Here is a 25,617-nt window from a genome sequence, read left to right as displayed (position 1 = left end):
ATGTAGGAGAGACCGGGCTGCACCCTTTGGTGGTCGGGCTATGGAGCTGTCTGTCCTCTGGGCTTTGTGGCAGCACAGATGGAAGGACAGGCAAAGGCTGGTGAGCACCCTGGACCACTGACCCCAGGGGCAACCTCAGAGATATGAATGGTACAGCGACTGGAATTTAAAGAAAGACGGTGTCTGTCCTGTTAGGGCACTAAAATGGAGCTGGGCGGACACGAAGAGGAGAGGAACAAATTCGTCCTTCAGGATGAACTCTTGAACTCATTAGATGCCTGAAATGCATCTGCAAGTCTTCTTAAGATTATCAGGCAGAGGAGTGGGTGGAGCAAAATGGTGGGGTGAGCTGACCCGGGATTCTCTCCCCTCCAAAATACAACAAAAGATTGGAAGAACTGAATTTCAGAGAATAAACATAATGCCAGCTCATTAGAGACCTACAATACCAAGAAGGCGGAGATCATAAACCTAGCTTTACCCCTACGGAGGTGCTGGAACGGTAGGAGAGAACATCGCTCCCTCCCCTAGAGTCTGCGATCACTGCGGCGCGGGTCGGGAAGGAGCGGGGGAGGGGCCGCGTGACCGGGCGATCATCCAGGACTCCTGCCGCTGATTCAGTGGAGACCCACTGACGGGGGGGGGGGGGGGGGGGGGGGGGGGGGGGGGGGGGGGGGAAGCTTCCGTCCACGGGGACCCTATAAATCATGGGCCTTGGGAGACCAGAGAACAGAACTGATCTGAACCCAGACCGGTGCGTGTGAGTAACAGCCCCCAGCCCCCCCCCCCGCCCCCCCCCAGCAAAGCCAGTGGGCGCAGCCGTCTTGCCCCAAGGCGGAGAGCTAACATGCCGCTCTCGGCCCCCATCTAGTGGCGACAGGCTGTAACTGCAACTGAATTCTACAACCATGAGAAAAAACCGCTCCTCTACCATCCAGCAATTTATAAAAGCCCCAGACCAGAAGGAAAACAATAAAAACACACAATTAAGTCCTGCGGACTTGGAATTAGGTAAACTAAGTGATAATGAATTCAGAGCAGCTATAATCAAAAAACTCAATGAGGTAGAGAGAAAGATAGAGAAACAAGCCGAGTTCTGGAGTTACTTCACAAAAGAGATTGAAATCATAAAGAAGAATCAAACAGAATTACTTGAGATGAAAAACACAATGGACCAGATAAAACAGAATACGGATTCCCTGAATGCCCGTGTAGACAACCTAGAGGAGCAAATCAGCATAATCGAGGACAGACAGGCTGAATGGCGCCAGACAGAGGAAGAAAGAGAACTAAGAATTTAAAAAAATGAGGAAAATCTCCGAGAGATAATGGATTCAATGAGGAGAAAGAACATAAGGATCATAGGAATTCCCGAGAATATGGAAAAGGAAAATGGAGCAGAAAGTGTGCTTAATGAAATTATTGAAGAGAACTTCCCAAATCTAGGGATCAACAGAGAAATGTGTGTGGAGGAGGGTTTTAGATCTCCTAGATTTGTCAATGTAAAAAGACCCACCGCAAGGCACATAATAGTAAAGATGGCAAATAGGAATGATAAGGAGAGAATACTCAGGGAAGTAAGAAAAAAAAAAGAAAATAACCTATAAAGGAGCCCCTATCAGACTGTCAGCGGATTTCTCTACAGAAACCCTACAAGCTAGGAGAGAATGGAGTGATATATTCAAAGCTTTAAAGGATAAAAACCTTCAGCCAAGAATACTCTATCCAGCAAGAATTTCCTTCAGATATGAGGGAGAAATTAAATCTTTTCCAGACAAACAAAAGTTAAGGGAATTTGTAACTAAAAGCCCTCCATTACAAGAGATCCTCAAGAAGGCTCTCATACTTGAAAAAAGAAAAAAGGGAGAAAGGGGACACAATCCACAGACTAGGGAGACTGATGGATGGAACCAGAACAGGATAGCAAATATTCAACTATAGCATTAGGGTAAAAATAAGGAAACTACCAAAACAAGGACGATCTTAGCACTCTCACTACAAATTAATAAGACGAGTTGGAATAAAAAATGAAAATAATTATTTAGGAGGGGAAGAGCAAAGGGTCTAAATCAGTATTGGTCGAGTAAGTAAGAGACCACCAGAGAATAGACTATATTATACATGAGACTCTAAATACAAACTTCAAGGTAGACACTAAAATAAAGTACAGAACAGAGTCATAAATCATAGATAAGGAAAAATCTAAGAAACCCAGCATAAGAAATTGCAGTATTAAATGGGTAGTCTAAAGCACACAGGAAAAGAAACACAGGAAAACAAGATAATGAGCAACAGATTGACAGCATTAAGTCCACATGCATCAATAATCACTCTCAATGTGAACGGATTGAACTCTCCAATAAAAAGACACAGAGTGGCAAAATGGATTAAAGAACAAGATCCAACAATTTGTTGCCTCCAGGAAACACACCTCAGCCCCAAGGACAAACACAGACTCAGGGTGAAGGGGTGGAGGACAATACTTCAAGCAAATAGCAAGGAAAAAAAGGCAGGTGTTGCAATTCTCATATCAGACCAAGTGGATTTCAAAATAAGATAGGTAAAGAGAGACACAGAGGGACAATATATAATGATCAAAGGGACACTTCATCAAGAAGAAATAATGCTTATAAATATCTATGCACCCAACACAGGAGCACCAAGATTCATAAAGCAACTATTAACAGACCTAAAGGAAGATGTTAAAAACAACACAATAATAGTAGGGGACCTCAACACCCCACTCACATCAATGGACAGATCATCCAGACAGAAAATCAACAAGGAAATAGTGGAGCTGAATGAAAAACTAAAACAATTGGACTTAATAGACATATATAGATCACTCCACCCTGAAGGAGCGGAATACACATTCTTCTCAAGTGCACATGGAACATTCTCTAGGATAGACCATATGTTGGGAAACAAGGCAAGCCTCTACAAATTTAAAAAAATTGAAATAATAACAAGCATCTTCTCAGATCATAGTGCTATAAGGCTAGAAATTAATTACAAGAAAAAAGCTGAGAAAGGCACAAAGATGTGGAGACTAAACAACACACTACTGAACAAGCAATGGATCATTGAAGAAATTAAAGAAGAAATAAAAAAATACCTGGAAACAAATGAAAATGATAGCATGCCATACCAACTCATATGGGATACAGCAAAAGCTGTATTAAGGGGAAAATTCATCGCAATACAGGCACATCTTAACAAACAAGAAAAATCCCAAATAAGCAACCTTAAAGCACACCTAACTGAACTAGAGAAAAAAAGAACAAATGAAGCCCAAAGTCAGCAGAAGGAGAGAAATAATAAAAATCAGAGCAGAAATAAATACTATTGAAACAAAAAAGGCAGTAGAAAGGATCAATGAGACAAAGAGCTGGTTTTTTGAGAAGATAAATAAAATTGACAAACCACTAGCCAGACTTACAAAGAAAAAAAGGGAGAAAGCTCAAATAAACAAAATCAGAAATGAGCGAGGAGAAACAACAACAGACTCTGCAGAAATACAACAGATTATAAGAGAATACTACAAAAAACTATATGCCAACAGAATGGATAACCTAGAGGAAATGGATAAATTCTTGGACTCCTACAATCTCCCAAAGCTCACTCAAGAAGAGGCAGACAATTTGAACAGACCAATCACAAGGAAAGAGATTGAAACAGCAATCAAAAACATCCCAAAGAATAAAACCCCAGGACCAGATGGCTTTCCTGGGGAATTCTACCAAACTTTCAGAGAGGATTTAATACCTATCCTTTTCAAGCTATTCCAAAAAATTAGGGAAGATGGAATACTTCCTAACACATTCTATGAGGCCAACATCACGCTGATACCAAAACCTGACAAGGACACCACAAAAAAAGAGAACTACAGGCCAATATCACTGATGAACATAGATGCAAAAATTCTAAACAAAATTTTGGCAACCAGAATTCAGCAATTCATCAAAAGAATCATACATCAGGATCAGGTGGGATTCACACCAGGGACACAGGGATGGTTCAACATACACAAATCAATCAACGTGATACACCACATCAACAAACTGAGGAATAAAAACCACATGATCATCGCAATAGATGCAGAGAAGGCATTTGACAAGATCCAACAGCCATTTATGATAAAAACTCTGAACAAAATGGGCATAGAAGGAAACTACCTCAACATAATAAAGGCCATATACGACAAACCCATAGCCAACATCATACTCAATGGGCAAAAACTGAACCCCATCCCCCTGAAAAGAGGAACGAGACAAGGATGCCCTCTATCACCACTCTTATTTAACATAGTACTGGAGGTCCTGGCCAGAGCAATCAGGCAAGAAAAAGGAATAAAAGGAATCCAAATAGGGAGGGAAGAAGTGAAACTCTCGCTGTTTGCAGACGACATGATCTTATATATAGAAAACCCCAAAGAATCCATTGGAAGACTGTTAGAAGTAATCAACAACTACAGCAAAGTTGCAGGGTATAAAATCAATTTGCATAAATCAGTAGCATTTCTATACTCCAGTAATGAACCAACAGAAAAAGAACTCAAGAATACAATACCATTCACAATCGCAACAAAAAGAATAAAATACCTTGGGGTAAATTTAACTAAGGAAGTGAAGGACCTATATAATGAAAATTACAAGGCCTTTCTGAGAGAATTGGACGATGACATAAGGAGATGGAAAGACATTCCATGTACATGGATTGGAAGAATAAACATAGTTAAAATGTCCGTTCTACCTAAAGCAATCCACAGATTCAACGCCATCCCAATCAGAATCCCAAGGACATTCTTTACAGAATTAGAACAAAGAATCCTAAAATTCATATGGGGCAACAAAAGACCCCGAATTGCTAAAGCAATCCTGAGAAAAAAGAACAAAACGGGAGGCATCACAATCCCTGACTTCAAAACATACTACAAAGCTACAGTAATCAAAACAGCATGGTACTGGTACAAAAACAGGTGCACAGATCAATGGAACAGAATTGAAAGCCCAGAAATAAAACCACACATCTATGGACAGCTTATCTTTGACAAAGGAGCTGAGGGCCTACAATGGAGAAAAGAAAGTCTTTTCAACAAATGGTGCTGGGAAAACTGGAAAGCCACATGTAAAAGTATGAAAATTGACCATTCTTTTTCACCATTCACCAAAATAAACTCAAAATGGATTAAAGACCTAAAGGTGAGACCTGAAACCATAAGGCTTCTGGAAGAAAACGTAGGCAGTACACTCTTTGACATCGGTATTAAAAGGATCTTTTCGGACACCATGCCTTCTCAGAGAAGGGAAACAATAGAAAGAATAAACAAATGGGACTTCATCAGATTAAAGAGCTTCTTCAAGGCAAATGAAAACAGGATTGAAACAAAAAAACAACCCACTAACTGGGAAAAAATATTTGCAAGTCATATATCTGACAAAGGCTTAATATCCTTAATATATAAAGAACTCTCGCAACTCAACCACAAAACATCAAACAACCCAATCAAAAAATGGGCTGGAGACATGAACAGACATTTCTCCAAAGAAGATATACTGATGGCCAATAGGCACATGAAAAGATGCTCATCATCGCTGCTCATCAGGGAAATGCAAATCAAAACTACACTAAGATATCACCTTACACCCGTTAGAATGACAAAAATATCTAAAACTAATAGCAACAAATGTTGGAGAGGTTGCGGAGAAAAAGGAACCCTCATACACTGCTGGTGGGAATGCAAACTGGTGCAGCCACTATGGAAAACAGTATGGAGATTCCTCAAAAAACTAAAAATAGAACTACCATACCATCCAGCCATCCCACTACTGGGTATTTATCCAAAGAGCCTGAAGTCAGCAATCCCAAAAGTCCTGTGCACCCCAATGTTTATTGCAGCACTGTTTACAATAGCCAAGACGTGGAAGCAACCTAAGTGCCCATCAACAGACGAATGGATAAAGAAGATGTGGTACATATATACAATGGAATACTACTCAGCTGCAAAACAGAACAAAATCATTCCATTTGCAATAACATGGATGGACCTTGAGAGAATTATGTTAAGTGAAATAAGCCAGCAAGAGAAAGATAATCTGTGTATGACTCCACTCATATGAGGAATTTAAAACTATGGACCAAGAACAGTTTAGTGGATACCAGGGGAAAGGTGGGGTGGGGCGTGGGCACAAAAGGTGAAGTGGTGCACCTACAACACGACTGACAAACATTAATGTACAATTGAAATTTCACAAGATTGTAACCTATCAATAACTCAATAAAAAAAATAATAATAAAAAAAAAGAAAGAAAAAAAAGATTATCAGGCAGAGACCTCATTCTTATCAGGGTCATCTCCCATTATACCACTAAACCCCTAAGTTCAATGGCTTGTTTCACCCGACCGTCACCGTGGTGGTTACTATGTCCCATCCCCTCAGCATCCTCATTTTTCCTTTGCCTGTGTTAGCCACGACTGTAAAACTTTCCTTCTCCTTTTCAGCAGTGGGAACGCAATTCAGGTGCTGCTTGAATTTGTGGTTTTCCCGGGACTGCAGTCCTAAGTCCGACTAAAGTTCACTTTGTTTTCAGTCTACTGGAGCCTACCTCATGATCGATGGACACAACCAACGATTGTGGAATAAATAAACAAAGGCTTGGCTTGCCTTCTCCAGCGGGGAGGTGGACCATGGCTGCTTGGAATCCGCCTTCTACGACAGGGACAGGAGTGACTCCAAATATCCTGTCACTGATGTGCAGAGGCCGGCCTGTGCTCCTCACACAGACATGGACGGGGTGGCCCTGGGCCTGAGTTGCAGCTCTGGCCCCGGGAGAGCCAGGGACACTGTGGGGCTGTCGCAGGTATTGGGATGAGCTGGCCAAAGGTGCACAGGCACCGGAGCCCGTGGATCAGCGGCCATCACTTGGGGAGTGCCCCTGAGCACAGTGGCCACCATCTCTGCACCCAGAGCCACTAACCTCAAGTGCCCAAAGTTGGGGCGTGGGAGAGGACGAGGGAGGGGAAGCCAGGACCTAGGACCACTGAAACCACAGCATCCCTGGCCCTGAGTTCCACCTACAGTTGTTCTTTAGCAAGCTCACATCCCAGAAAGGAAGTAAAAAAAATAAAAAGTTAAAAAAAAATTTTCTCCTCCTTCCCCTGTTTAAGGTTGCCAGTTGGATTCAACAAAATGCCAGCCACGTGTGATAAAATTTAAAAATACAGGATGTAGGTTATTCTGGGTGAGTATCTGCATGTTATGCTATGACATCATAATGAAAGTTATTTAATTTGTAAAAGAAGAAATGTGGTTTTACTTTTTTGTTTGGTTTTTATTCACACAAAAAAGTTCACATACCAGGCTGTTAGTTTTGAAACAGAAAGCTGGAAACCCTGTCCCCACCACAGGAGTCCTTCAAAGATCATCAACCCCTCCCCTCCCCCATCCCTGGTGATAGGAGCAGGGAGGGAACCTGCTTTGGGTGTGTGTTTGTTGGGGGCCGGTCTTCATTTTGGACCTGGTGTCGGGGCTCATTATCCTGGATTTACCACTAGTCCACGTTAACGACTTTTACATGTTTTACATGAATAACCCTTCTTGCCCCTCGCAGTGGGAGTGCAAGCTGAGTGAGCACCGTATGGGGAATTAATACCAGCAGGGGCCCATGGCAGAGGGGTGTCCAGCACTTGATCAGTCCTCTGAAGTCCTAATGGGCCTCCAGCCGTCTTTTCTTTACAGTTTCGCACAGCTGTTGCTCAGTTCTCAGGCTGCAGTGATGTCTATGCCAAAGTTCTTTTTTTTTTTTTTTTTTGAGGCAGATTAGCCCTGAGTCAACTGCCACCAATCCTCCTCTTTTTGCTGAGGAAGGCTGGCCCTGAGTTAACATCCATGCCCATCTTCCTCTACTTTACATGTGGGACGCCTGCCACAGCATGGCATGCCAAGCGGTGCCATGTCTGCATCCGGGATCCGAACCAGCGAACCCCGGGCCACTGAAGCGGAATGTGCACACTTAACCGCTGCGTCACTGGGCGGCCCCTATGCCAAAGTTCTTAATGTCAGAAAACAATCACAAATCCCTAACTGTCAGGAAACCTCCTTTCCTTCACCCTTTTCAGAAAGGCTTCTCAAACTTTTGGATAACATTTTTTTAATATCCAGTGTTAACCTACAAAAACAGAAGCCATTTTAAGAGGCAAAGCGTTTATTTGGGATCAAAGAACTGTAATTCAGGGAGCACAGGTAGAAACCCAAATAGTGTCCTGATTACAGGAGAAGGGCTCTGGATTTTTACAGTAAAAAGGGAGGAAGATGAGGTAAGTTGTATTAAAGAAGAGTTCATTGGTGCCAGGTAAGGTAAGGGTGGTTGGTACTTCATAGATTGGCTTCAGGCGAAAGGCCAGACTTGGACTTCACTAATTGGTTAGCGATTCGGTCATCAGCAGAGTCCAGTTTCATCAGTCCTTACAAACAGGATTTCCTTGTCCTTACTGACTTCTTGGAATGTTGGCAATTTGGTTCAGTTTGGAAGATAAAACAAAATGTGCAAGGCAATTCCTCTGAAATGGCTGCTCTGGCCCTTTTGTTTTTTTGAGGAAGATTAGCCCTGAGCTAACTGCTGCCAATCCTCCTCTTTTTGCTGAGGAAGACTGGCCCTGAGCTAACATCTGTGCCCATCTTCCTCTACTTTATATGTGGGACATCTGCCACAGCGTGGCTTGACAACTGGTACGTAGGTCCGCACCCGGGATCCGAACCAGCAAACCCCAGGCCGCTGAAGTGGAACATGTGAGCTTCACCACTGCGCCGCTGGGCCAGCCCCTGGCTCTATTTTAATACAGCTCCACTCATGTCATCTGTCACACCATCAAATAAACTTTTCTCTGTTACTTTATGACAGGTCTGCAATAATAGTTGCAGACTTTTTGTAGAACATTACAGATTAAAACAATTGCCTGAGATGCAAATTAGTTGGCATTAAGAGAAGCCCCAGCAGAGTGGAAAACACACATTGCCTAAATAAGATGGAGCAACAGAAAGCTTGCCTGCTGCAGGTGACTGCTTGTGCCCACTGGCCCAGAGCTGTCCTAATCCTCACCAGGCAGGCGATTCAGGACGTGGGGAGTATCCGTGTGATTTGGGTAGGTGTCAATAGGGTACTCCATGGAGTGTTGCTATAAACAAGTACATTTTGTTTCAGGAAATTAACCCAGATTAGGAAATTAACTCAGTCAAATATTGACTCAGAGCTAGTCAGTCAGCAGCAGAGCTGGAACTAGAATTCACTTTGATCCTCAATTCAATATTCATTCTTTAACAATTCTTTTTCAATAAACAATCTTAAAATAATGACCCTGTTCTACTCTCTGCCAACCCTATTCCTAGGGGATAATTACTAATAGCAATTTGTTATATATCTTTTTGGACCTTTTTCCCTATGTGTGTGTGATTTTTTAACTAAATATGGAATTATATTCATATTGTTCAGCAACTTGCTTTCTTAACTCAACAATATACGATGAACCTTCTTCCCTGTTATTACTTACAGATCTGCTCCATTCTCCCCTTCCTCCAATGTTGTTGTGGTGTAACTGAGTACATGGTATGTGCGTATGATACTACACATATTTAAAATGTATAAGTCGATCAGTTTTGACATATGTATACACTTGTGAGACCATTGCCGAAATCAAGATAACATTTCCGTCACTTTCAGAAGTTCCATGCCCCTAGGTAATCCATAGGTTATGTAGAAGCAGAGTTGATAAAATACTTTGTTCCTTCTAATGGCTGCAAAATTCTGGACCCGTGGTAGATTAAAGATGCTGCCAGTTCTTTGCCGCTCCTCCCACTGAGAAGTGTAGTCAATTTCCTTCTCCTTGCATCTGGCCTGCCCATAGTGACTTGCTTGGCAGAGAATGCGGCAGAAGTGACCTTCTGTGACTTCTGAGGCCAGATCAAAAGGCTCTGGGAACAATGTCGTCAAGCCTAAGCCACTGTAAGAAATCCAAACACTCCGAAGTCTTCGTGCTTGAGACACCACGTGGAGAGGCCCTGAGACTACATGAGGATATGGGAATCTGCAGCCCGTCCCCAGCTGTCCAGCCTGTAGCTATTCATGTCTCTCCAGCTATGGCCCCATATGTGGTGTGCAGAGACGAGTCTTTTCTGATGTGCCCTGTAGAAATTCCTGACCCATAAAACCATGAAAGATAATAACAAAATGGTTCTTTTAGGGCACAATTTTTGTGTTCATTTGTTGTGTAGCAATAGATAACAGGAACAAAACTAATCTGCTATTGAAAAATGTTTAGGTTGTGTCCATCTTTTCTCCATTACAAACTATCCTGTACATTTACTTTGTTTGCATATGCAGGAATTTCCCTAGGACAGATTCTTAGAGAGAGAAATGCTGCATCAAAGGGCTATCTTCTCTGTTTCTCTATTTCTTCAGCCTCTGTTTTGATAGATGTTGGCAAGTTTCCCTCTAGAAAGAGCATATAAAAAGTGGCCTTCTTCCTTCACCTCCCAAATGTCTTTGACAGCTCACTCTATCTTCCTGTGTTTCATTTGCTTGTGTCTAAATGAAAGAGAATAACCGCTACCCTGCCTTACTCACAGGGTTGCAATCAAGAGATCAAAAGTGAAATCTGAATAACACCTTACAAACAAAATGTCATCTACTATGGTGATGTGGGGACCTTGATCATCTCAAGATGAGACTCCTCTGACCTCGTCTTTGTCCTTTTCCCGAGATAGCCTATGCAATCCTGTCTTCTCATTCCCTCTGTCTCTCTCCCATGCACACACACACGATATGAATACATATGTATGTTTAAACGTACATATGTGCAGATATATGCAATATGAGTGTTTATATCAATTTGAATTATATTATGGGAATAATTACCAATAGTTGAATCTAATAAATATATTATAAAATTACAGTAGAAAATTAAAACTACAATTGTATTTGTCATGTTATCTAGTTCTTCTGGGAATAAGCTAATCGCCAGCTGGAAACAGAAATTAGAAAGAAATTTGACTTCTAATACAGAGTATAAAAGTGGATCCATTATAGGAAATTTGTATTTCTTTGGGGGAGGGGGCTAGGTAATATTTGTCCACATAGAAAAGAGCACTAGAGTCTGAAGCAGGAGAGTTCAGGATACTGTATACTACACTTTCCACTATATTTTGTGCAACCACTGCATTGTTTAAATGCATATACTTCTATGCTAGTGTTCTGCAAAATTAAAACACCCATAGAAAGTGCTGTTACTCTGTTTCATTGCTCTTGTCTCTCCCCAACCCCTGAAGAGGCAGCTGACGACCAGGCACAGCTGTCTTCCCTTAGCTCCCTCAATTCTTCAATTCAAGAACAGTCCAGGCATTATTGTGTCGCTCGTCGAACTTCTTCTTCCCTCATTTGACCTCACGGCAACTGATTAAACATTCAGGCTTGGCCCAAATCTTTTCCATGGATACCGTGACTGCATTGCATTTCTTTAGCATCGTGAGTCACCAGCTGATAAAATATTTTAAGGAACTAAATATAAAGTTTAGAAGAAGTAGAGTGATCATAGATTTAGGAAAATCTGCAATAGAAACACATTTGGGAGAGAGGATGCTTATATTTGGCTCTTGAAGGATGATGTTTGGTGAAGAATTGTCATTACAAAACTCAACAGGATTAACTTTATTTCTGAGATTTTTGGAGCTAGAGGTCAGGCTGGCCTGAAGAAGAGAAAGTATGTTTTAGGTCCTTGGATCAATCCACATGACTGTACATATCTACAAGATGACTTTCTTTAGGAAACGGTGATGGATTGGTGTGATGCGGAAACAATGCTCTGAAGCTAGGTTGACTAATTAAAAAAATCCCAAAACACCTCACTCTTAAATGCAAAATTCAATGCAAAAAAAAAAAAGAAGAAGAAAATAAGTATTAGTAATTCCAACCACCTGTAAATGTTTTGGGTGTGTTTCTTTTGGTCAATGGGATCAGATACTGTTTCATTCTTTTGAATTATATCACAACCATTTCTCCAACGAGGTAAATGTTTTCTACAGCATGAGAGTTTTAGCTCTTGACTTTGAGATACTTTTGTTATTTATTTATTTTGCTGATTAGGCGCTTAATAATAAGATAAGAGTAGACAATACAGTTTAGAGTATAGCAAAATGTATTTTCAAAAATATTAATTATGTATCAATAATGCACTTAAACTACAATACTTCAAAACATTCTGCACAAAGAACTTACAGATCACATTTATTTAATAACAAAATGTCTAGTTCTTTAAGAAAACGTTAATTTAAGAACTTACTACAATAAAATTTTCAAAACCGAAGAACGAAAATATTAAACAATTTACAGTACAGGACATCATAAACTTTTATTTATGTAACACAGCAGGAAGCTTTTGTGCTAGAAATGTAATGGGAGGAAATCTAAACAAAAAATTCAGGGAATAAGTATTTAGAAATTTCTGGTTAACTGAGGCTTAATATTGTTAAGGACCAGGGGGTCTTCAAGCATCAAATTTTGTTTACAAAAATAAAAACTTTCCCAAACATCAGAAGTATACTCTTCTATCTCAGCAAAAATTTTTTCCTTTACAATTCAGAATCCTGCTGTTCATCTGTCAAATATATGAACAATATCTGGTTAATTTCTTAAACTTAACTACTGTCACCCTTCAGATGCTGATTCTGTTGCATTTCCTTATAATTTTTTTTTCCAATGAACCTGGGTCCTATGGTAGGGACAATATTGAAACACACTTAGATAACAGTTGGTCTTAGAGATAATTTATTCATGAATAATTCAGCGAGTATTTATTGAAAGCCTACTACATTTCTAGGTCCAGAAAGAGCAAGACAGACAAAAGGCCTGCCTCCAGAAAGCTCACCATCTAGAATACAGCAGGTTGAGCACCAATTCTGAATCACTGAGGCTTCATTTCATCGTCCAAGATTTGCATAGATATTGATTTCCTCTGTAATGGCAAATAAAATCTCCCCTTATGCATATGATTCTTTAGATTCCTATAAGGGGAACTTTGAAATCTGTATGTTGCCAAAGCCTATATTTTGCTTTCTCTACTTGCCTTCCGCTCCTTATGACAATGTTAAGTATTTTGTTTTCCCCTTCAGTTCTCTCCAACATAGCCTCTGCAGTTTTGCCTGCCCAGTTGGCATTTCTGTGACACTTAGCTATGGCTTTCTGTTCCCCTTCACTGTTAGCTTGAGTTTCTTTCCTCACTAGAAGCCTCATTGTCTGGGCTTCCCCATCTTCCCTTTCCTGGCTTCTTATTCATTTGAGCGACTAATCTTAACACTTCCTTAAATGTTGGGTCTTCAGGAAATATAAGTAGTCAGTATTTCCAATTAGCATTTCCTTGAACTTTGTTGTGAACTTCAGATCTTCTTTACAACACTCTTTTCCTGCATGCTATTTAGAAATATTATACTCAAAAAGACAAAAGTTTCTTGAGTAATCCTGTTTTAAAAAATGTACTAAAAGAGACTGATAAAGGAATGCATAACCTAGCAGAGGACACTCCTATTTTATTTTCAACTCTCACCTTTACGTGTTTTGGATTCTGCAAGATCATAGATAAAAGTCTTTGGTGTGGGATATCAATTTTACACATAAGGGCTAGATTAAAAAAATTCAATTTCTGGCCCTTTGATATTAAATTAAAATTTATATGAACACATGAAGCTTGAAACTTAAAAAAACCTAAATGATAAAAAGTTAAGATAGTTAAGTATTCATTGATATGTCTATATCCTTTATCATAAACAATATATAATTAAGAATTCAACTGTTTTTGCATCTGCAAGTCAGATGCTATTAAGCAAACTGCCATTTATGATCCATAATCCTTTTAAATTTTTAACTCAAAGACAAAATAGGAAGACTCGGCAAATTTTAATTTTCCAGATGTTCTCAGAAAGAATCATTGGAAGCATCCTCTAGTTATAAAACACAGTTGGATAATCCATTTACTCCAAATGAACTACCTGTGTGTGTTATCAGGTAGCAACGGAAAACTGTGATCTTCTGTGGTGATGACAGCCTCGATGCTTAAGCGTTTCCTTTCCACATGAAGAGTGTGAATAACAAGAAGGGGTCAACGATAGGTGTTTTCATAGTGTTTTAAATGCCTGATTTCAGTTTTACCACAACAATAATGCCAACACTTATTTTGAAAGGTAATCCTATGTTCCAAGTAGTGGAAAATAACAACTTCCAACACGATCTCTAGGAATAATTTGCAGTTCTGAACCATGCTTTGGGAAAACATTTCCAGTGGTCTGTACAGGATTTATTCCTATTCCATCATTGGTAATAATTGCATTTGTTGCTGTAGGAAATTCAAATTCTTCTGCTGCAAGCTTTAAGACTGCCGTGAAAGGAGTACTTTCAGGAACACTGAGTACTTTGTAAGGGAGCCGCCGTCTGACGTCAGCGTGATTTTAAAGGAAACCTCCGGACACAGTGGAGCAGGTCAGGACAGAGACCCCATGCCAACTACCCCTGGTAGCCTCATTTTGAGATAATTTTAGACCAGAAAAGTTGCAAAAGAAGTACAGAGTTCAGGTGTGCCCTTCATCCACCTTCCCCTAACGTTATCATCTTGCATAACTATTTACAACAATCGAAACTGGGAAATTAAAATTGGTACAATACTATTATCTAGACGACAGAACTTATCTCGCTATCTATATTTTATTCTATAGTTTTCCTTTTTTCTATCCCAGGATCCAATCCAGGCTCTGACATTGCATGCAGTTGTCATATCTCCCTCATCTCCTCCAGTAAGTAACAGTTCCTTGCTCTTTCCTTGTCTTATACGACCTTGACAGTTTTGAAGAATACTGGTCAGCTGTCTGTAGGATGTCCTTCAATTTGAGTTTGTCTGATGTTTTCTCATGGTTAGTATGTGGTTTTGCATTTTTGGCAAGAATACTACAGAAGTGATACCGCGTCTTTCTCAATTTCTCGTGTTAGGCGTTTCATTGGTGATGTTGATTTCGGTCACTTGGTTAAGGTAATGTCTGCCAGGTTTCTCCACTGTAAATTTAATAGGCCCCTTTGCTATTAACAAATATCTAGGTGAGATCATTTGATACTATGCACATTTGTTTCTTCTCAAACTTTCACCCACTAATTTTAGCATCCATCCTTAGATCTTGCCTGCTACGATTATTTTCCTCATTCTTTCTACATTTATTGATTGCAATTCTTCCATAAGATAAAGTTGCCCCTTCTCCCTCATTTATTTATTCAGTCATTTATTTATATCAGTATGGACTCACGGGTATTTATTTTATTCTCTAAGTTCTGACCATACTATCATTATTTATTTTGTTGCTCAAATCTACAACACGATTCAAATGGCAGAATAGTATTCCAGTTATATGTCTGTGCCATGGAATTATTGATCCAATTCTTCAGTGTTGGACATTTAGGTTGTTTCCAGTTATTTGATACTATTAATGATGTCTGATATACATAAATTTTTGAATTTTTATGTTTTCATAAATTAGCTTTCTAATGGCGAAATTATTGCATTTTGGAAAAGTTTGTACCCGTGGTTTTCATCTAGGCAGCGGAAAGTGTCAACATGTGAACACGGAAGTCACACGGTCTACACACTCCACCCACACTACACAGCTATGAGCAGAGACGCAGTAGATCCGGGAGCTCACGAAGGCCCCTGCCGGCAGGGCCACTCAACACGACTGTCAATAAGTTGAGCAACACGTAACAATAAAGTTATTGATGTTGAGTAAGAGACTTCCGGTAGGGGCATTTCTATTTCCGTTAGGGCCTACATGCTTTGCCCTCTGCGTCTACATCCCAACCGGAAATACTTGTACCCCGTTTAAGGCCACGTCGGTCCTGGCCTCAGTCCCGCCCACACCCTGTGGAAGCGTTTCCGGGGTCGGAGTATTGCGGCCCGCCCCGCCCCGCCGCCGGTGCGGTGCTGGAAGCCCCCGCTCTCCCGGAAGTGGCCCGGGCCTGTCTGTCGGGGTCCTCACCACCCCGTTGCTGCTGAGGGCTGCGGGGTGGCAGCGATGGCGGAGGGGGCGCTGCTGCTGCTGTCCGAGGCGGCGGCGGAGCGGGATGCTCGGGAGAAGCTGGCTCTCTGGGATCGGAGACCGGACACGAAGGCGCCGCTGACCGCCAGGCAGACGGACTCGGTGTTGGAGCTGAAGGCGGCGGCGGAGAACCTGCCGGTGCCGGTCGAGGTGAAGCGATGGGCGGGAAGAAGGCTGGGGCGGCGGGGAGGCGGGGCTGGAATGCTCCTCGGGGGCGCCGGCGGACCCTGGCCTCGCTGACCCGTCTCCAGGGGGTCTTCACTCTTCCCTGGTCACGGTGGCGCATCCGGTGGGAGAGGCCCCTCACCTTCCGGGGCTGTCAGGCCTCACCCTGTAGGCGACCGCCGACTCTCCCCTCTAGCGAGTGACGGCTGCGGGGGCGTCCAGGGGCTGGGGTCCGCCGGCACCCACCCCTCCTGCTGCGGCGTGGGACGGTTGGCCAGGAGCATTGCTCTCGGAGTCTTGTCCCGGGTGTCCCGGGTGTCAGCAGAGGCATAAAGCTGCTGTCCACCATCTCCCAGAAGGAGAGAACCCCGAACCCGAAGTGCTTTGCTTCTGCACAGCCTCCTGTTGGTGTTCTTTTGCCACCTTAATGAATAACAGCCCAGCTCCCCTTTTTCCCTGGGGGCACTTGGGGAGACCAAAACTTGATGCCGAGTGACAGTTTCATTCATCGCACGTTGAGCAATGAACTCTCGATCAAGTGCAGGTTCTGGGAGATCCCAGTTTATTTGACTATAGCAAAGCAGGAAAAATGAATTTTCTTTGAAAGCTGAGTCAGTACGTTACTAGATAATGTTGGTTTTTGGTTTTAGTGTCAACGTTTATAATCCTAATTACCATTGGGATATTATGCATGTTACTGGTTTTGTACCTCAATTTAGTTAGTTACCATAGCAAGAAGTACTTTTTATGACTTGTGAGAAATTTGACAAACTTTTTCCAGTTTTGAGGGCCTGGTGCAAGTAGATTTTTTTTTTTATTAGCAGTGATGGTTACTTTTGATGTTGAAAGCTGCCTTTTTACATGATTTGGAATTGTGTCCAAAGGCAGATTGAGTTTAGGGACTTCAACTTTTTTTTTTTTCCTGCCCTTAAACATTAGAGGTTAAGAACTTTTATCTGAAAGTTCTCTTCGCTTTCACTGTTAACATGCTCTGCCCTAAAACACAGCTGTTCTTTCTTGGGTTTCTCTGTCCACCTCTAGGATGCTGTGCTGGAAGTGGGTCTGAAATAAATGAGGAAGCAGGTGGAAATTTCTTTGGCTTGGCTATCAAAGTCTTTTATGCTCTGGATAACAGAAGTTGTTTGCTCTATAAATATTCTGGTCTGTTGATGATTGATTTGGCTTGTTACTGAAGCAGGATGCTTGGACATCAGAGCACCTGTGGGGAACATATTCCACAAGAAGAGTAACCCAATTTGTTTTTATTGTCTTGGGTTATAAACTGTCGTTCTCAGTGAGCAGGAAGGCAAGGGTTTGGAGTGAAGTAAATGGAGTCTTTTCATTTTTACCCCATATTTTCATATTTTTACAATATAATACTACCATTAGCCTCATGCAGTCATTTAACATATATTATGTGCCTACCCTAGGCTAGGAATTGAGGATAGAAAGATAAGTAGGAAAAACGAGATCCCTAGCCTCATGGAGCTGACATAATTGTGATGATCATGAGCATGTAAAAGAGAACAAAGAAGGTAAGTTCAGATGGTGATCCATGATATAAGGAAAGTAAAACAGCACGGCATGACACAAAGGGAGAAGGTGTGTCCTTACATGAGGAGGGAAGGCCTTTCTAGGACAATGGCAGTCTAAGGTGAGAATTTAAGATGGAAAGCAAGAGGCCAGCCTTGTGAAGATTAGAAAAATAACCTTCCAGCTGGAGGAAAAATCAGTGCAAAGTCATGGGTGGGGGTTGAGCTTGCCAAGTTCAAGGGTTCAGTGAGGGTCTTCTGGTACACGCAGCCTTGGTTTTGGATTCCTGTGAGAAGGAAACAGCCTGTCGTTTACCCGTCCTGGAATCTTTGAGCAGGAAGTTCCCGTCCTAGAATCTTTGAGCAGGAAGTTCTCGTTGCTCTTCAGCTCTCTGCAGTCCTCATTTTGCTTTACTAATGTGTTTATATTTCTGGCGGGAAGACTTTGGAATTAATTTTTTTTTTTTTAAAAGATTGGCACCTGAGCTAACATCTGTTGCCAATCTTTATTTATTTATTTTTCCTTCTTCTCCCCGTAGTTGTATATTCTAGTTCTAGGTCCTTCAGGTTCTGCTATGTGGGATGCCATCTCAGCGTGGCCTGATGAGTGCCACGTCCACACCCAGGATCCTGACTGATGAAACCCTGGGCCACCGAAGCGGAGCACGCAAACTTAACCACTTGGCCATGGGGCCGGCCCCCTGGAATTGAATTTTTTTATCCCTGTTACCACTCTTTTAGCAGGGGCATGAAAAAGAATGCCTCAATTTTTATTTTGTCCAACTAGTGTATCTGTAAAGGATTTTCTGTGGTATTTCACAATTTTCACGAGATAAATTACTTCCTGAAAAACTGGAACTAGGCGAGTTATTTGAATAGCAAGAGGCCAGCTAACTCTCAGCAAATGTCATAAAGCTATTAACTTCTTTAGAAAGTAGCTTTCTCTTTTATGAAGGAGACCTAGTCTTATCTTGGAAAGCAGTTACACCTTTTTATTTGATGTTAGATAAAAGAATTTGCAGTAGCGTATTAGGTAGACTGGTTTCTTGTAGCCAGGGCAGATTGTTTAGTAGTGAGGGCCTTTTTCTTTATGCTAGATTTAGTAATTCTTGATAAAAGAATTGACCCTGAAATTTACCTGTGATTCACTGTTGCAGTTGTTTTCTTGAAGGCTGTGTGACTTTAGACATGATATTTAACTTCTCTGAGCCTATTTTCTTCTTTATAAAATGGGGATTATAATAGTACTTATGTCATGGGGAATTTTGAGAATTAAATGAAATCATATGTGTAAAATGCACGTGGCAAGCTATCTGTTGGTATTATATTATTCATGTGCACCCCCCCCACCACTCCCCCCCTCCCCGTGATTACCACCTTAAAAGAATAGATTAGAGTCTTGTGATCCTGATCTGGTATAGGTGTCACTCCGACCAAAGGTAAGAAAAGAAGAGGTTAGATCCCTTGAGAAAGGTTCAGAGACTGCATTTGGACCTCTTCAGTGATTTGCCCCAGAGAAAGTAAAATCCTGTTTCATTCAGGGAATGAATTGATTAGATTGATGTATTATAAAAGTGATTTTCTCCAACCCAGAGCTGTACCAAAAGTACAGCCTGAGAGAGAAAGGTATATTTGCTTGTTTTTTCCTGAACATCCTCAGCTGGTCAGGCAAGATTTGATCGTTTATTATAATTATTATTTAATAATGTTGGTGTCCTCATTTAGACAAACTGTACAGCAGCTCTCCAGGACTGCCAACCAGCAGCCTCGATCTCTTTTCCTGTCTTTCTGGTGGTGTCTGTCTGCTCCGTCTCGAAGTCAGGACAGTGCCAGTGAGCGGAGGCATTCTGTCATCTCTTGAGTGAATGAGAGGTTAGAGCAGGGAAGTTTGTGCCCCTGCCCCCTTCTTGATTTTCCATTCTATTCCAGGTGCTTTGAGAAAAGAAGGCAGTGGGGCAAATGTCCCTGATGGGAGCATTTTCTCATATGCTCTTAAAAAGCCACTTGTTTTGTTACTTTAAAAAATTATTTCTTGCAGCGTGGCTCCTCTCTTGCTTGGTTTCAGAGAAACTGGTTTTGGTTAGTGAGAACAAGGGAACAGGGCAGGGAGCCTCCTGCTTCTGGGATTGAAAAACCCTTGTGATTGCAAAGTGGTTAGTATTTGTGTGAACTAATCAAATAGAATTCTGTTTCATACGTTCTCACATCATCTAGATTCCAGATTATATCTGAAATATATATAGTACTTTCTAATGTAGCCAGAGTTTTTATGTGATTTTCTAAAGTAAATTGGAAGATAAACATTTTTTGGTTCAAGATGACAGATTGGGCACATGTGTATGACACCTCTGGATCCTTTTGACATGACAGTAATAAATGCGTGGCGCACCAAAAACAAAGACATTATCAGTGAACCTGCAAATTTGGTAGATTTATGGAAATCAGGAAGCATGCAGTAGTGGTTAAGTTTGCATGCTCCACTTCGGTGGCCAGGGGTTCTCATGCTCCACTTCAGCGTGCTCCACGTCAGCAGCCTAGGGTTCGCAGCTTCAGATCCCAGGTGTGGACCTACGCACCACTCATCAAGCCAAGCTGAGGTGGCATCCCACGTACAAAATAGAGGAAAATTGCCATGGATGTTAGCTCCGCAGCAATCTTTCTCAAGCAACAAGAGGAAGATTGGCAGCATACGTTAGCTCAGGGCCAGTCTTCCTCACCAAAAAGAAAAAGCTGGTTATAGTTTAATAGCAGAGAGTTATGAATTTAGAATGAGATTAAATTCCATCTTTTCCTTATACTCTGTTGAGAGACAGTTGAAAATGCTACATGTTAAATGAAAAAGGCAAGGTTATGTATAGTGTACTGTTACTTGGGTTTAAAAAAAGGTACACTTCTTTGTATATACATAGACTGTCTCAGGAAAGGTTCATGAGAAACTAGTGACGTTGATAGCCTCTGAGGAGTGAACGGGGTGGTTAGGGAATGGGCCCAGGGGAAGGAGACTTTTCACTGAATATCCTTTGAATTTTGTGCCATGTGAATTTATTATCTATTCGAATAAATATGTTTAAGGGGACTGGTATGTATATTAGAAATGATTCTGGAACATGAAGAATTTTACTTTTTATCTGAGATTTCTTCTATGTTATGAGGTAGTACCAGAATTATGTGGTGTAAGACCTCATGAACTCTGATAGGAGAATATGATTATTACATTACTTTTTCATTTTGTGGAACTATAGTATATGATATCACAACTAGGGTTTTGACGTTGATTTACATTAGCTTTTAAGATTTGTAGTCTTTTTTTTTTTTTTTTTTCTTTTTCTCCCCAAATCCCCGCAGTACATAGTTGTATATTTTAGTTGTGGGTCCTTCTAGTTGTGGCATGTGGGGTGCCACCTCATCCTGGCCTGATGAGCGGTGCCCTGTCCGCACCCAGGATCTGAAACGGCAAAACCCTGGGCCGCCGAAGTGGAGCCCACGATTAACCACTTGGCCACGGGGCTGGCCCTGACATTTGTAATCTTTTTTCTCAAAAGAAATTGAATTAAAGCTGGGTGTGGGTCTAGGTTGTATTAGAGGATGAATTTGCTGGGCCCTCTGTGTCTTTCCAGTTTTTTCAGTGGTTTCCCTAGTGTTGACAACATCTTTCTTTAATTAGTCACAGTCTAGCTTTAAATATTATACCACTTCGTGTATAAGAATCTTACAAAGTAACCTCCCAATTCTTCCTTTCCCTCTTTTGTGCTGTCGTCACGCATTTTACTTTTACATATGCTATAAACCCACAATACATTGCTACTATTTTTCTTTTGACATTTATGTTTCTGAGTGATTAAAAATAAGAAAAAAATTGTTGTATTTACCTTATTTTAACCATTTTGGTGGCTCTTCATTTTTCTTTGGTAGATCCAGGTTTCCATCTGGTATTATATTCCATCTGCCTGAAGAGCTTTATTTCTTGTAATATGGGTCTGCTGGAAATGAATTCTCTCAGCTTTTGTTTGTTTAAACAGTCTTTATTTCTCTTTCATTTAAAAAGATATTCTCACTAGGTATGGAATTCTGGATCCACAGTTTATTTTCTTTTATTGCTTTAAAGATGTTGCTCCATTGTCTTTTTATCTTTTTTTTTTTTTTTTTGGTGAGGAGGATTGGCCCTAAGCTGACATCTTGTTGCCAGTCCTCCTCTTTTTGCTTGAGGAAGGTTGTCCCTGAGCTGACATCTGTGCCAGTCTTGCTCTGTTTTGTATGTGGGACGCCGCCACAGCACGGCTTCATGAGCGATGTGAAGATCTGCACCTGGGGTCTGAACCCTGGGCTGCTGAAGTGGCGTGTGTGCACTTAACCACCATGCCACAGGGTCAGCCCTCCGTGGCCTTGTGACTTGCATAATTTCTGAGGAGAAGTTTGTTGTAATTCTTATCTTTGTTCCTCTGTAATGTCTTTTTTCCTGTGACTGCCTTCAAATTTTTCTCTTTATCTTTGGTTTTCAGGAGTTTGATGTGTCTAGGTGTGTGTGCGTGTGTGTGCGTGTGTGTGTGTGTGTGTGTGCGTGTGTGTGTTCTACTGGGGATTCTCTGAGCTTCTCAGACCTGTAGTTTGGTGTCTTTCATCATTTTTGGAAAAGTCTTATCTATCATCTCTAAATATTTCTTCTACTCCATTCTCTCTCTTTCTTTTGGGATTTAAATTACACATACCTTAGATCATTTGATACCTTTCCAGAGTTCTTGGGTGCTGTGTTCAGTTTTTATTTTTCCACTCTATTTCCTCTCTGTGTTTAATTTTGGTTGATTTTTGTTGACCTGTCTTAAAGCTCACTCATTCTTTCCTTAGCTGTTCTGAGGGTACTGGTGAGTCCATTACGGGTATTCTTCATCTCTGTTACCATGATTTCTATTTCTAGCGTTTCCATTTAAGACATATGGTTTTTACTTTTTGGCTGAAATTCTGCATCTGTTCATTCACTTTATTTATATTTTATTCTAGAACTTTTAAGATGTTAGTCACAGTTATTTTAAATTCCTTACCCGGTAGTTCCAGTATCCAGGTCATCTCTGAGTCATACTCTGTTGATTGCTTTGTCTCTTGACAATGAGTTGTTTCTTCCTTGTTTTTTAATGTAATTTTTAATTGAATACTGGATGCTGTATGCAGGATAGTAGAGAATAAGAGAAATAGTATTAATGTCTGGAAATGAGTATGCCTCTTCTGTTAGGTTGTGAGTGTGGGAGGTTGAAGCAGTCTGGTCAGGAGGTGAGCTAGGTTTAGGTTTTGTTGTTGCTCTTGTTGTCTTTAGTTTACCACTGGCTGTAAATTCCTCTAGTGTGATCTTTTGCCTAGGGCGGGGAGGGGGCCACTGCGGGGTTTTCTCAGTGTTTCTCCCCAACCCTCAGCTTTTGGCTGTGTCTCAGAGGGTGTCGTCCTTTTGCCCCTCCCGTAGTAGTGGACGCTGGTGCTTTATAGCCTGGGAGTGGGAGTTTTCTGCCGTCCAGGTCCAGCTTCAGTCTTAGGCAGGTCCTTTCCCCTGGATCTTGGAGGTGGAGCTTTCTCGCTGATTCTGCCCTCCTCCCACAGCAAGGGATGTCTAGTGTTCTGGGTCTTGGGTTGTTTTTTGCCCCTCCTCCAGGGTTTGTGGTGGTTTTCTTTTCCCTTTCTCCAGCTGTAGTGGGTCTTCCTCTGTGCCCTTGGGTTGATAGGGTTTGCTGCCCTTCCTTGAGTGTCTTGAGACTTCTGTTCCACTGGGGAGAAGGGTCCAGGTGGGGTTTGTGCCCTGCTTTCCCGCAGCCGCTCCCCTCTTGCAGGCCTGCCCCACCTTGTTCTCATTCTCTCTCGTGAGCACCTGGTGCACGTCTGTGGAGGAGACTGTGTGAGTGGGTGTGAACTCCCCTTGTGTCTGCGGCTTACAGGCATTCTCTACTCACTGTCTAGCCTTGAGCAATTTGTAAGAAATTTTAGCTGAATTCTTCTTACCTGCTTGTATAGCGCTGGTCATTAGTTTCTTCCCATAATCTGCCACAGGTGAACCAGGGCTCTCAGTCCGTTTCTCCGTAGAGGTGCCCATCTTTCCCTAGATTTTAAGCTGCTTGGTTACTCGGCAACCTCAGCTCTCTGGTGGATTCAAGAATAGTTATGATTTTGTAGATTATTTGTCTTTTTCTTATTGTTAGGGTGCAAACAACACTCTGTCCAGCTTTCTTTATCCTAGCCTAGTCTCCATGTGCTTTTTGATGTATTTTTCAGATCTGAGCTTGATCCATGTACCCTACTCCTCCCCCTTCTCCCTTAGGTATCATGTAAACAGTGTTGATAGAATTATGTGATTGAGTTTTGTAATGATCAATTCATATAGAACTAAATTTTACTGCTAATAAAATATAATTTTGTAAAGATAACTTACTGACAATTCTATTCCCAAGAAGCAGTATGGATTCAGATTTACAAATTTACTTACTCTGTTGCTGGTAATATATAGAAATAGTAATAATCTGATAAATGGCAGTAATTCAAATTTATTGAGTGTTTGCTATGTGGAAGGTATTATGCTAAGTACATATGTGTTGTCTCTGGTGGGTTTCCTACCCCTGTCCAAGGAGACAGCTCGTTGTTGGTAATTGGGGTAGTTCCACAGAGCAGGAGCAGATGTGACTGTCTTATCTTGGCACAGCTTTCTCTGTCTTCCGGAACCCCTGATGGCAGCACACAGTTACTGGTAACCAACTCAAGATAGTTTCTCACTGGGTTTGAGAAATTTAGTTCTTGGTGTGCCCCAGTCCTTTTATACTCAGAGATTATGTCACCGTTCAGGAAGACTTTACGTGAACCACTGATGCCCTTAATAAGACCTATTGACATACATCCAGGGCCTTCCTGACTCTTGAGTCAGATGCATTTGTGGGGAGAAAGAAGATCGAGAACTGTTTTTTGTCTGCAGCCCAGCATTCTGAGAAGCCTGTTTTCCCACACCTTTGTTGTTTTCTTTTCACAGTGGCCTCATGGTATAGATACTGTAATTCCTATTTTACAGGGAAGAAATTGAGGATTGGAAACATAAAGTAATTTGCCCATTGTCACACCTTGTAAATGAGCAGGAGCAGGGTTCAAACCAGGCTGCACTGTAACGTGCTTTTACATGCCAGAAGGGATAGACCCATTCGAGCCCAGGTGCAAACCCTCTGTTTAAAGGGTTGTATTTCTAAATTAGTGACGGTGCATTTTGCATCTAGCCTATTGTAGCTTTGAAGAGAAAATACTGCCTTTGGATGAAATTTCTATATCTAGAAAAATAGACAGGCAATTTCCTAAGGCCTTGGATGAAGGTCTTTAATGGTGGACCTTAAATGTCTTGCCCTTAGGGCTGAAAACTGGAATTGAGACAAAGCAGTTAGGCCCTTTTACCTTCCCCTGCATCCACACTTCCTTTCTTTTAGGTCTAAAAATAGTTTATCTGTGTGACTCTAGGTAAAATAACACCTCAAGTACCTTTAGAAGTGGAGAACTTGGAAAGTACTGTAGGTCTGATGCTCCCAAAGCGAGGTCTTTTCATTGGGGCTCTTCGGAAACTGATGGGAAACTGAAATTCTTTCTGTTCAGTTGTAATTTCAAAATTTATCATTAAGGTGTGGGTGCAGTGCACCTGTGGTGGAAATGGTACAAGGAGGTATTGTTTATTGGTAGTTAATTCTTGGGTGTGATTGTTTTCTGTTGATTGGTATTAATGAGGTCAGGCGTTTGTGTTAGGTACTGGGGAGGGCAAGCTGCGTTTGGCAGTACAAAAATGGTTTTGCTGTGTTTGTT

At 41.4% G+C, this 25,617-nt stretch overlaps 1 protein-coding gene and 1 pseudogene across 1 annotated transcript in view; one reads left to right on the top strand and one right to left on the bottom strand.

Annotated features, from left to right (window-relative positions):
- Window positions 1-12,168: 12,168 nt before the first annotated feature.
- On the bottom strand, window positions 12,169-15,032 carry LOC100629717 (ubiquitin-fold modifier 1 pseudogene; annotated as a pseudogene).
- A 944-nt stretch (window positions 15,033-15,976) lies between these two features.
- COG3 (component of oligomeric golgi complex 3) overlaps window positions 15,977-25,617 on the top strand; it is a 69,789-nt gene continuing 60,148 nt past the window's right edge. The window contains exon 1 of the mRNA NM_001301154.2: window positions 15,977-16,267. Coding sequence (NP_001288083.1) covers window positions 16,094-16,267 — 174 coding nt within the window. The 5' untranslated portion in view covers window positions 15,977-16,093. The remainder of the gene's footprint in view (window positions 16,268-25,617) is intronic.

This window comes from Equus caballus, chromosome 17 (genome assembly GCF_041296265.1).
Source record: "Equus caballus isolate H_3958 breed thoroughbred chromosome 17, TB-T2T, whole genome shotgun sequence".
Taxonomy (NCBI): domain Eukaryota; kingdom Metazoa; phylum Chordata; class Mammalia; order Perissodactyla; family Equidae; genus Equus; species Equus caballus.
The sequence above is the reverse complement of the archived record's forward strand: the minus strand, read 5'-3'. Positions and strand labels throughout refer to the sequence as shown.